The sequence below is a fragment of the Coffea arabica genome, chromosome 4e (genome assembly GCF_036785885.1).
Source record: "Coffea arabica cultivar ET-39 chromosome 4e, Coffea Arabica ET-39 HiFi, whole genome shotgun sequence".
NCBI lineage: Eukaryota > Viridiplantae > Streptophyta > Magnoliopsida > Gentianales > Rubiaceae > Coffea > Coffea arabica.
In genome coordinates, this window is record NC_092317.1 from 22,470,412 (window position 1) to 22,481,652 (window position 11,241).

General features: G+C 37.0%; 1 protein-coding gene across 4 annotated transcripts; it reads left to right on the top strand.

Moving 5' to 3' along the window:
• Positions 1 to 275: 275 nt before the first annotated feature.
• On the top strand, positions 276 to 9,054 carry LOC113742990 (uncharacterized). 4 transcript variants are annotated; one of them, XM_027271037.2, is made up of 7 exons: positions 276 to 437; positions 3,943 to 5,486; positions 5,576 to 5,657; positions 5,782 to 5,848; positions 7,084 to 7,269; positions 7,443 to 7,503; positions 8,160 to 9,054. In XM_027271037.2, exons 2-7 carry the CDS (start codon positions 3,953 to 3,955, stop codon positions 8,522 to 8,524), a joined length of 2,295 nt encoding a protein of 764 aa, XP_027126838.2. In that variant the 5' UTR covers positions 276 to 437; positions 3,943 to 3,952; the 3' UTR covers positions 8,525 to 9,054. The 4 variants fall into 4 exon arrangements, with proteins under 4 accessions (XP_027126838.2, XP_027126836.2, XP_027126840.2 ...); XM_027271035.2 differs by having other exon boundaries at positions 278 to 437; positions 3,894 to 5,486; XM_027271039.2 differs by having other exon boundaries at positions 279 to 437; positions 8,163 to 9,054.
• Positions 9,055 to 11,241: the final 2,187 nt, after the last annotated feature.

Consider the following 11,241-nt stretch of genomic DNA (forward strand, 5'->3'; position numbering starts at 1 on the left):
CGTGTTAGGTTCGTGTCGTGTTTTCAGGTCGTGTCGAAAATTGCCACCCCTAGTGGAGGCAGCAAATTTTTGGCTGTTTTGAACTGTGCATTTTGAAAATTTTAAAGTATTTTTAGAGTTTAATCACGGTTTGAGAAATCTAGTAAAAATAAGCAAAAAAAAAAAATTCCCAAACTGACCAATCTGTGTCCGATGTAAAACCATTGCGGCCCATATAGACCGATAACCAATGGCTGCGAGTAGACTCCATAGAATTTAACCCGACCCGTTTTGGCTTCTGCCGACCTTTTGCCTTCTTTCCTCCCACGTATAAAAACAGTGGCCGTTTGTCTTTCAGTCACGAAAATTCAAAATCTGCTACCAAAGTAATAAGAGGGTGCCGATTCAATCTGGAATTTGGTCGAATACAGGGCGTTTCTTCATCAATTTCCTTCCTGGTATGTGAAATATAACTTCTCTCCATCTCTTTCTTTCTTTTTTTATTTGTGTTTCTGTTGAAGATTGGAACTGCCCATTTCTTTATTTGCAATTTTGGAGCTGTGTCTAAATTAAGGATTGCGGAACTTCATTCGTATTATGCCTACATGATTTGTGGGTTTTTCTCGTTTGTCGTTGTTTTAGTTGATTGCTTTATTTATTCTGCAAATAGTGTTCATTCTTTTATGCATATTAAAACACCGGATTTTTTGTTCCAATTGGAGTTGGGCGCCTTCTGTTTTGTCTGCTGGAAACATTAATCGTCAATTATTTTCTGTTATGGAGCTGATTGTAAAGGCGTCGATTGTAGTAATATGCCCACTGGGCCTAATAGTAGCCAGTATACTGTTTCTTTTTCTTTTTTTTTTTGAAGTGCAATTTGTGACAAATTTCTTAGCAAAGGAAGCTAGCTACTTATTCATGTGTGATCCAGATGTGTAATGTGTCTAATGCGGCAATTGAATCAGTTATCTTTTAAATGAATATGTCCGTGAGTCAAATCCATTATGACTTTAAGTAGACTGAAAAATAGTTGAAATAGAAAGATTAAAAAAAAAAAAAAAATCTTAGGAGTTCATCTATTACAAGCTTCTTGAGCTTATTGGGTGGAACTAAATGAAAGAATGTAATCCCTCCATTTTTTTTCCTTGGTATGTCCAAAAATTAACGAGGCTGTTAAGATCCCATGTGAAGGCCATTTGTAAACTGGAGTGAAAATGACATTTGAAATGAATTCAGTTTAAGCTCTTGGAGTTCTTGTTATTCTGTAGTTCATGTTGAAGAATTCAAAGAAGGAAACTAGAGCAATTGGAATTCTTCTTTCTTCTATACTTGGTTAAATTCGGAGAAATTATTGACTGGTTCAACACATAATTTTCATGTTGTAATACTAGTTAATGCAGAATGCTGGGTCAAAATCCCGGTGTTGACTATACATAGCTTCAAATGCTTATCGGTTTTCAAAGCATATCCCTTCGGTCTTACATATCTGTCATAAATTGTATTATATGGAGACTAAACATCTAGAGCTAGGAAAGAAGGCTGTAGTTTTATTTACTGCTGGACTTTTCCATTGGACTCTGAAAATTTTTGCACTTACTGCAGGTTCTTTTATGGAAAGTTTTTTGAGGACTGGGTGGGGTTGGTTGTGGGTTAAGTGACTGAGACACCCCTATTTCTTGAGACAAAACATCTAGAGTTACAAAGAAGGCTGTACTTTTATTCTCTGCTGGGACTTTTCCATTGGAATCAGAAACTTTCTGCAGGTTATACTAAAAGTTTTTTGAGGGACTGGTTGTGATTAGTGGTTAGTTATGTAACCGAGACATGCCTTTTTTGTGGGTAAGGATACACAAATAGGTGCAGCTTAACATAATGAAATAGATTGGGCATATTTAAGTTAGGATCAATTTTGTTGCTGGAATGAGTTAGTTTATTAAGATTTGTTTGCACCATTTTGTATAGGATTTAAGTCCTCCATATACGAAGGTGGTTGGTAAGGTAATAACGGTACAGGTGAAAGGAATGGTGAGAACCAAGCTGCAAACTTATGATGAAGAAAAATGATATCACTGAGCTAAAAGTTATTCTCTTGGTTACTACGCAATTGCCTAGTGAAAGGTTAGTTGTAAAGGACATCTCTGAATGCGAAAATCTCACTTAGTCACCTCATTTTTCACCTCCAGCTACCTTCTCTCCCATGGCCTCCAATTGCATCATAGTCCAAGCTCCATTTTGTTAGTACTCCATTATCTGCTCTCCTTCTTTTCCTTGGTTCTCCACTTTAGACTCGCTCTCATACTGGAATCATGCACTAGAATTTCCACCATACACAAGTTTTGCCTTGTTGCCAGTTAAGCCATCTTCAGTCTCATTATCAGATGATGTTTCAGTATGTCTCTTCTGAGTTTTGAGAATCCCATCAACTTCCAAGATGAAATTATCAGCACACCCTGGCTATAGCAGTAAGGCTTTTGAGGCACATTGAAAACCAGAAAACTGAGGAAGCAAACTGTGAGTCAAATTATTTCACCACTGTGGAGGCATGTGTAGTTCCAGTTTGTCACAACTGTGATCCATTTGTTGCTATATATAGTTAACTATTGAACTTTAAGAGGAGATTTGGGTTCCTGGTTTTGCAGATGAAGGTGTTTTGGCAATCTGTTGATGCCAATGTCTAGTTGTGGAATTAGTTGAATTGAACAGCTATATGTTTCCTTTCACTTTCACATTCTTAATTCAACCAGAAAAGGAAATACTGATGAAAACTTCACTTCTTTTTCCCAAGTCTCAAGAAAAAGGCCCTTACGAAATAATCTGATAAATTTTGTGGGGAAGCAGATCAGAAACAAACATAACATACAAATGATTTTCTGAAGAACTTTAATGCTTCATATACATCTTAAAAACATGTTTTACAAGGTTTTCTGCTTGGTAAACATTAACCATCACTAGCTGCAGCTAGTTCAGGACCCTATTTTACTAGCCTGATGGACCATATCTTTATCCTAAGCAGCACAATCATTCCCTTCATTATGAGCTTGTAGACTTTCTTGCGGAATAACTCGATTTTCTCGGGCATCTGGGGATGATGAAATACTTATTAAGACTAGTCTGTGATATTGATGCAATTTGTAACATGTAATACGGGCTGGAACAACCGATCATGCAACTATGTGAAATTTTTCAAGAATTATCAACTCTGTCTTTCTAGCTCCAGGATTGCTGTTTATCCTTTAGCCTTTCTCTTTTCATTTGCACATACTTTCTCCTTCCATTTGCACATACTTTCTCCTTCATCGTTCTTGTCTGTGTACTCCTTTTCTTCTTAAGCAATGTAAGAAAGATGTTATTCAGGTAGGTGTCTGATTAGGTAATTGGTCAGGCTTTAGATTATCAATGCAATGATCAGTAACTGATCCAAGGGGATGATCAGTTTGTGACTCTGACACTGATCAATCTCCGTACTGAGGTAGCAATGGCAAATTTTGAAGTGTACAATTGGGTCGTGATGGTGAGACTAAATTGGTCCTGGTTACTCTCTGAGAAGAATTGGAAGAAGGGAGGTGATTATCAGATTTGTTGCATTAGTTGCCTCACTATATAATGTTATGCGACCAGTAGGTTGTATTGATGCATATTTTGGACCAGTAGTTCAGTGATGGTAATGGGTTCACTGACTTTTTTTGTGGCTGTCAGAAATGATACGTGTTCTGGTTGAGTTTTGATTGTTTTCTTTGGATAGATTGAACATTCGTAAAAATATCTCTCTACGAGAAATTTTATTGTCCAATTGTGATATGACTATTGATGGTAGCAGTCTTGATGCTCTCAGAACAATTTTATTGCCCATTTAAGATAAGACCATCGATGCTTAGCATGCTTGATGCTGTAATGTTACCCCTGATCATTAATAGGTCTGCTTGTGGATTGATTGGCTGGAGCTCCTCATTCTAAATTTTGCAGTTTGTAGCCAATGCACTGTACGGAAACGCAAGAAACCACGGGGGACACTAATAATTGCGTTTTGGCATTGGCTTCAAATAACAGTGCCACGAATAATCTGCAAGAAAGAAGGCCCTGGGAGAAATTGCAGGCTGAAACTAAATTGATAGAGAGCTCTGCTACTCCTTTATGTGATAGAATTGGTGTAGACAGAGGCCAGTGTCCAAAACCTGCTGCTAAAGTGAATTCAAGGCAGGGAAAGAAAAAGAGGGACAAGCATACTACAAGGCACCCTAATGCTGTAAACCTTGATCACCGGGTGGACAATATGACCAATAATTCTGGGATCCTAAGCAATGTTTCTGCATGTGCTATGGACAATATCAGTTCTGGTCCAGTTTCAGAGTTGATACCCAATGAAGGAAGAAGTAAACAGAAAAGGAGGTACACTATGGAGACTGATGAGAAGACTGTGCAATCAGAAATTTCTAATCTCATGACTTGCAGTCCTGTTGATGAAGATGTATTACCCGTATCAGTTAAGTCTATCCCAACAGAAGATTTAGAAATGAAGAACAATGTTGCAGGTTATTGTTTATCTGGGGGGAGGAAAGAAGCAACTGAGGAATGTAAGAAGCATATCCTTTCTGAGAGTGCTGATATTTCTGTGAAAGTTGAAGCTAGAAGTTGTAGAGCTACCTTGAAATCAGAAAAGTGTCTTCGTCCTCTTAATTCAGATGGGATACCCGTCTCTGCGGGCAAGATTAAGGTTGAGAGCAGTTTGCTGGAGAGTCATGATGATGATGAGGGGGTTACTAATGATTCATCAGAAATGAAGTTTCAGAAAACCTGCCAAAGAACTTGTCAAATAAGAGAAGTAGTCAAGACTTATTCCAGGAAAAGGAAAAAAGTCTATGATTACCCTATGGTTGTCTCAAAGTCCTTCCAGGAGGATACTAGCTCTTTAGCGGAAGAGAACATGAAAAAATCTTCTTCAGATCATGCAGTTCAAATGTATTCAGGTGACTGTAGCAAGGATTTGAATGAAAAGAAGTTGGTTGAAGGAGTTTTGGAAGATCTTCTACTGGACAAAGTTGATGATGGCTGTACAGATGTTGAAAGCCTAGGGATGGAGAACGAGAGACGTACGGACATAGATAATTGTAAGAGAAAAACAACTGAAGGTTGTCTGGATAAGGATGTGCCTTTAGTACACAGTGCTGAACAACATTTTGAGCAGTGTGAGAGGGTAAAGCCTGATCACGTCATGGGTATGCAGGGTGATTCGAGAATATCACATGTGGCTAAAGAAATTGATGAAGAATCTGGAAAGATAGTCTCCGATGAATATGTGGATAAACACTCACTTCCATCACTATCAGATCTGAGCAATTCGAGGTATGCTACCCCCCAGGTTGACAATTACATGAATAATTCACTCGGAAGATCTCTGATTGGCAGTTATGGAAAAAAGCTTCTCGTCCTTGATATAAATGGGCTGCTGGCTGATATTGTTCGTGTACCACATAGATGTATGCCTGATGCAATAATATCAGGGAAAGCAGGTTAGAATTAAGTTAAGATTAGTTTCTTGCCTATCCATTGTTAAAATGGATTCTGGTAAGACTTCTGACTTGTAATCCTTTTTTATCAGTTTTCAAGAGGCCATTTTGTGATGACTTTTTGCAATTCTGCTTTACAAGATTCAGCGTTGGTATCTGGTCATCAAGAACGAAGTACTCCTCCACTTTTCTTTTACTTAATGCATTTCTGCATCAATTCTTTCCCAGTGGAGGCTTTTTATTTTCCTTGAGGTGTACTATTAGGTTGTTGACCATTCTGATCATTCATATATTACAGGCGAAATGTAGAGTTAATTCTTGATTTTCTCATGGGGGATGCTAAGAAGAAGTTACTCTTTTGTTGGGTAAGTCTTTTTTACATACATTATCTACTTTACTGTCAGATCTTTTGTTGTGCTTGAGAGAGAGAGAGAGAGAGTCTTAAGGTTGAATACGTACTAAATTTTACTATTTTTTAGTGTTTAGAGCCCTTTACTTTGTGTTTATTTTGCAAATCTGTGTATGTAAATGCATTTACTGAGTAGTAAATGAACACGGTAGAATTCTGTCTTCCCTCAAGTATATTAAATTTACCTATTTAAAAAGTTGTTGTCCCACATGCATCTCAGGGGCAGGGTTACACTACAGCATCAGAAACTCATGTTCCTCAAATAGCACCTCTATCAAGTACCTGATTTATGAATTTCATATTTTTTTTCCCACGACATGTGGGTTTAAGTTCTTTTTTCTTGTTTTCATCAATTTAAAACATTTTGATCTTTCACTGTTTGACTAAGAAGATATCCTTTTTTTGTTAGATATGATAGGCTTGCTAGCATGGAATACATTTAGTTGAACCCCAGAATACCCCTGGTTGCTAAAAAATACTTGTTGAATGATTATCTTGATATTGTGTTAATGGTTTTGATAATGCATATCTATCTGGTTTTGGTGATTGCATTTTAGAATTCATTCTAACTCAAGTTCGGGGCCTATGGCAACCCATGCAAGTATTTTCTTTAGCTTGCTCTCCTTTATGAGGGTTGAGCAAATTGAGCCAGCTATTTTATGGGCAATGGACAAGTTAAATTAGAATCTCTATATCATTTGTGTTCTTCAATTAGTGAGGTGCAACTGATTTCCCTTTAATTCTTAAATTAACAATTGTTGAGAGTTTTACACAATTTGCTGCATTTGCATGCGGTCCTTGTTAGGCGAGTATACTTGGCTTAATTGGCAGATTTTCTTCTCAACCTCTGGATGTCATGAAATAAGTCATTTGGCATTGCCAATTTACATTCCATTGAGTTGTATATGGTGCATCCCTCAGACTCGTTAAAAGGTGAGCTATATGCTTGGAATGATTTAAGAACGCCTTGCTTGAGAGGTCGAGGTTCTGATTGATGCTTTCAATTCTTCTATAAAAACTTGTGTATATTGAAGTGCTAATAGAACAATTACGTTAGATAGTGTTTTCTACTCGTGTTATACGTAGAGTCATAGGGTTTTAATGTTGTATGAAGTTGGATGTATTGGGTCTTGCCTTTCAGATTTTCTTGCTGCCCATGATTATTTGCTTGATAGCTTTTGGCTTCTTCAGGATCAATATCATTGTACTGAGACTGGTTTCAACACCGTTGAGAACAGAGAAAAGCCTCTCCTAGTGAAGAAACTTAAGAAATTATGGGAGAAGTATGAACGAAATCTACCCTGGGAAAGAGGAGAATACAATGAAACAAACACGCTTTTGATAGATGACTCTCCGCATAAGGCCTTAGGGAATCCAGTTAAGTTCAAAATTAATATGTCTCTACCAACATCATATCTTAGATGATTTAAACTGAAAAAAATTGAGCCTCTTTTTGTTTGTTGTTTTTTTCCCCCTTCTTTTTGGTATTCAAATTGTTTGTTAATAGGGCAACTATGTCTAAATTGGCTGTTTGTTCTTTTCATTTTCAGCCACATACAGCTATCTTTCCCTACTCATATCAATATTCAGATGAGGATGATAATTCATTAGGTAAAATTCTCACTTCTAACCATTCTCTTTCTTTAACCTCATTATGTGAGTTGCTTGGTCAGGGTTTACTAGAATTTTAGTGGCCTTAGTTGTAGGCGTGCAATTCCATCTCAAATTGTCTATCACCATGGAGTGGCCAAGATGCTATTCATCTCATTCCATTTGGCATCATCTGATTTTCTAATGAATTTTAAGATGTCCTTTTGGTTTCTTTGACTTAATTTGGCATCCATCTTTCCTAAGCTACTTGCTAATTTGAGGAGAATCTCAAGTATGTGAAACCATGGCTCAATTGCTTGGAATTGAGTTGTTGCATGAAACACCTATTTGGTAAGGTGCTCTAGCCCTTCTCTTGCAGAATTATTCAAAGCATGAAAAGTAAAGTTATTCTTTAGTTGTAATTGTTGAACACATCTCTATTGATTTTTGTACAACACCAGACCATGTTATGTTCCAGGGTATGTCTCCACTTATGGGGTCCTGTTGGGATCTTCTTCATGGTGCTTTATTTTTTGGGCAGATGTTTCCTTGTGTGACTTTCAGATATAGCCATATTCGTATAGAATGTCTTTGATCTATCTCTCTCTCTCTCTTTCTGATGTGCATTTTCTGCTTCCTGTATGAAAAGTCAGAAATTTCTTAATGTAAATCTGTAGCAGGACCTGGAGGTGCTTTGCGAGTCTATCTGGAAGGACTAGGCAATGCTGAAAATGTACAGAAGTATGTAGAGGAAAATCCTTTTGGTCAGCGACCCATCACAGAGAAAAATTTATCCTGGCGTTTCTATCTTAAGGTTATTGAAGCAATTTCATCAACATCCAGAGATATTCCTTATAGATATTCAAGAGAAAATTATCACTGGCGAGCAAGAGATACTCCTGATAGATATTCAAGAGAACATTATCACTGGCGAGCAAGAGATACTCTGAATAGATATTCAAGAGAAAATTATCACTGGCGAGCAAGAGACACTCCTAATACATATTCAAGAGAAAATTATCACTGGCAAGCAAATAGATAATTGGCTGTCAGATTTGATACTGCTAGTCTTTTTTGGATCCAAATGGTGCAAGATATCTAACAGTTGCAACATAACTTCAATTTTGCTGGCATGTGAATATTGGGCAAACCAGAAATATTTGGATGTGATAATCCTGATGGATTTCCTTGTTTTGCTTTCAGTCCAAGGCAGAAGGTACGCAGCAAAGAAATTACTTGGACATTCGATCTCAAGCAAGTCAGTTTAAGACAAATTAGTTTTGATGATAGATACTTCTGCTGTATATTGGCCATTTTGCACTTCGGCCATATGGATCGCTTATTTTGGATGATAAGCTTATTGTGAAGATGCAGTTTTTGTTTTCGCTCTGCTGCTCCTGTGGGCTTTTATAGCTGCCTTCTCTTTTTCATTCAACACCATTTAATACTAGTGGCGATGACATGAAAGCTTGTAATCTAGTGTAAACAAAACACTACTTTTGTACATTTAGCATCATGCACCGTATAATTTAAAAAAGGAAAGAAAAGAAACAGTATGCAGTGTTTGTTATTTGGGCGCGGGCTTGGTTTGTTCGGCCTAGATCCATACTTCCATAATGTTTGTGCTAATTCAGAATTGAAAGGTTGTTTCCCTTCTTGGGAGTGACTCAAGCCTATACTAAACCAGGTTGGATATCAAGGTCATCAGAATGGAAAAAGCGTAGCAGCCTTCAATAGTTCAGCTTCTTATGCGTATTTGCCAATTTATTCTGCTAATTATTCCATCTCTACATTGGCAATTTTGTTTTGGAAAAGTCTTTTTTCAGCCCTTTGAGAGACCAGCTAAGCAGCATGAATTGCAAAGAAAGTAGCAGACACTTTCCCCATACAACCTAAACCATACTTCTGACTTTCCTCATCAGTGTCAAAATCATCCTCTTTAGTGAGGGTTGTCCTGGTTTTGGCAAGCCTATACCAATATATAATATGGTTCTGGAGCTTCTATCTATATTCTTCATAATGATCTTGTTTGCTTATCTCTCTACCAGATCTAACAACGCGAAAAAGATACTTAGCATATGATTGCATGTGCCTTTACCATCATCAAGGCTGTGATTAAGTGGTCAAGAGTCAGTGTTTGACATGCCTTCTTGTATTTTAAAGTACTTAAGTATTTTTTTATTATATATTCATTGGGTCCACAGTCGACATTATAGACGGAAAAAAATTATTGCCATTACAAAACTAGTATGAGCCCACATCTGTGATTAACAAATATTTTGTCTGGTTCTAGTATTGGACCCTTCTGACAGTTGTAAAAGCCCATCAAACTCAGTGAATAATCTCATTTAAGGCAAGTAACAAGGTGTGCGGTGTGGGATTTGAAGTGGTTGGTGTCTAATAATAATCATGTGTAGGGGAGATCATTTGATTCCATTTTGATCTGGCATTTCGGTTGTATGATATGAATGTTCTTTTTTTTTTTTTTTTTTGTCGATACGATAGCTTCTTACAACTATAGGGACGGAGAGGGCCTGAAGAGATTTTGGGATAACCCAAAGGACACTGAATCACCACTGGACCAGACAGGTGCATTCGTCTGAATTTTTTAAGCAACGCCACATTTAATTATGGCAAATTGATAGAAGGCAAGATTTGAACCTTTGTCACCCATCCCACCAAGTTTTAATGCATTAGTGGTGGCTACCAGCCCAAGGGCTAAAATGTTCGAGTAGCTAAAATTGTTCATTGCTTTTTTGTGCTTGACTTTTGTCAGAAAAGCAAAAAAAATTATTGGTTTACTTTCAAGTGCAATTTTTTTGCCACCAATCAATATCTTAGTTTTTATATCAACAACATTTTAAGCTTTGCAATTTTGCTTCTGATAAAATAGTTCCACCATTGCAATTTGTCATGGTCTCCTAATGTGTTGTAAAATTTTCCATCTTCGTGGATAAAGCAACCATGGGCATTTTCAATGAAGGAGGGATCCATTTAAAACAGAATAAAGAAAGTGACTAGAAAGGCAACATATGATCTTCAATTCCAAGCAAGTTCAAGTGACTAGAGCCATCTATTTCTTGGATCATAAGTTTGCATATTGTAGTTAAACCATCTATAGTAGCTTCCTTTGTGGAGAAAGGTCACAATTGAACAATTCAATTGTATTAAGCTTAACAATTGACATTTCCCTACGTGTGGCTTTCGGACGTTTGGTGTCCGAATCAATTAGCTTTCAACAATGATTTTCACTTGATATGGATGGCCAGAAAACTTACTGAAAGAATTTATAATTCGTCTCCTTCTTCACAATTCTTCATTAATAGCAACACCAGAAATTATTTACTGTATTATTTATCCTTAACATCTTCTCATGCAATCTTTCTTTTATAACACTTCCGATTAAAAGGAAAAAAAATGAAAATGGCACAAATTTGTGATTCCTTTTTGCTTAGTTAACCACCATTTGATGGAGAAATGCATGCCGTGCTGTTTTATACCTTCTGGATTCTGTATAGAATCAAGAAATCACAGGAAGATTATTGCATGTGTTTCATATTAAATTAATCCCTGATCCCTGATCATTTCAAATATCTGCTGATTATATGGATGTGATTTTACAAGCATGTCAACCACAAAGAAAAAGTTAAATTCAGCATGAAAATTATTGAAGTGTGGAACTCTTTTGCTCCATTATTTATATTGTTTTCTCATAGGTTGCCTTTCTTGGTCCCTCAGTGTCCCCTTTCCCAGTTGTCT

Bases quoted from the DNA above. Each gene is read 5' to 3' on its own strand.
- LOC113742990 (XM_027271037.2), top strand. From the start codon at position 3,953: ATGCACTGTACGGAAACGCAAGAAACCACGGGGGACACTAATAATTGC. The intron at 5,487-5,575 runs GTTAGAATTAAG...CTTTTTTATCAG, and splicing joins AATAATATCAGGGAAAGCAG to TTTTCAAGAGGCCATTTTGT. The intron at 5,658-5,781 runs GTACTCCTCCAC...CATATATTACAG, and splicing joins ATCTGGTCATCAAGAACGAA to GCGAAATGTAGAGTTAATTC.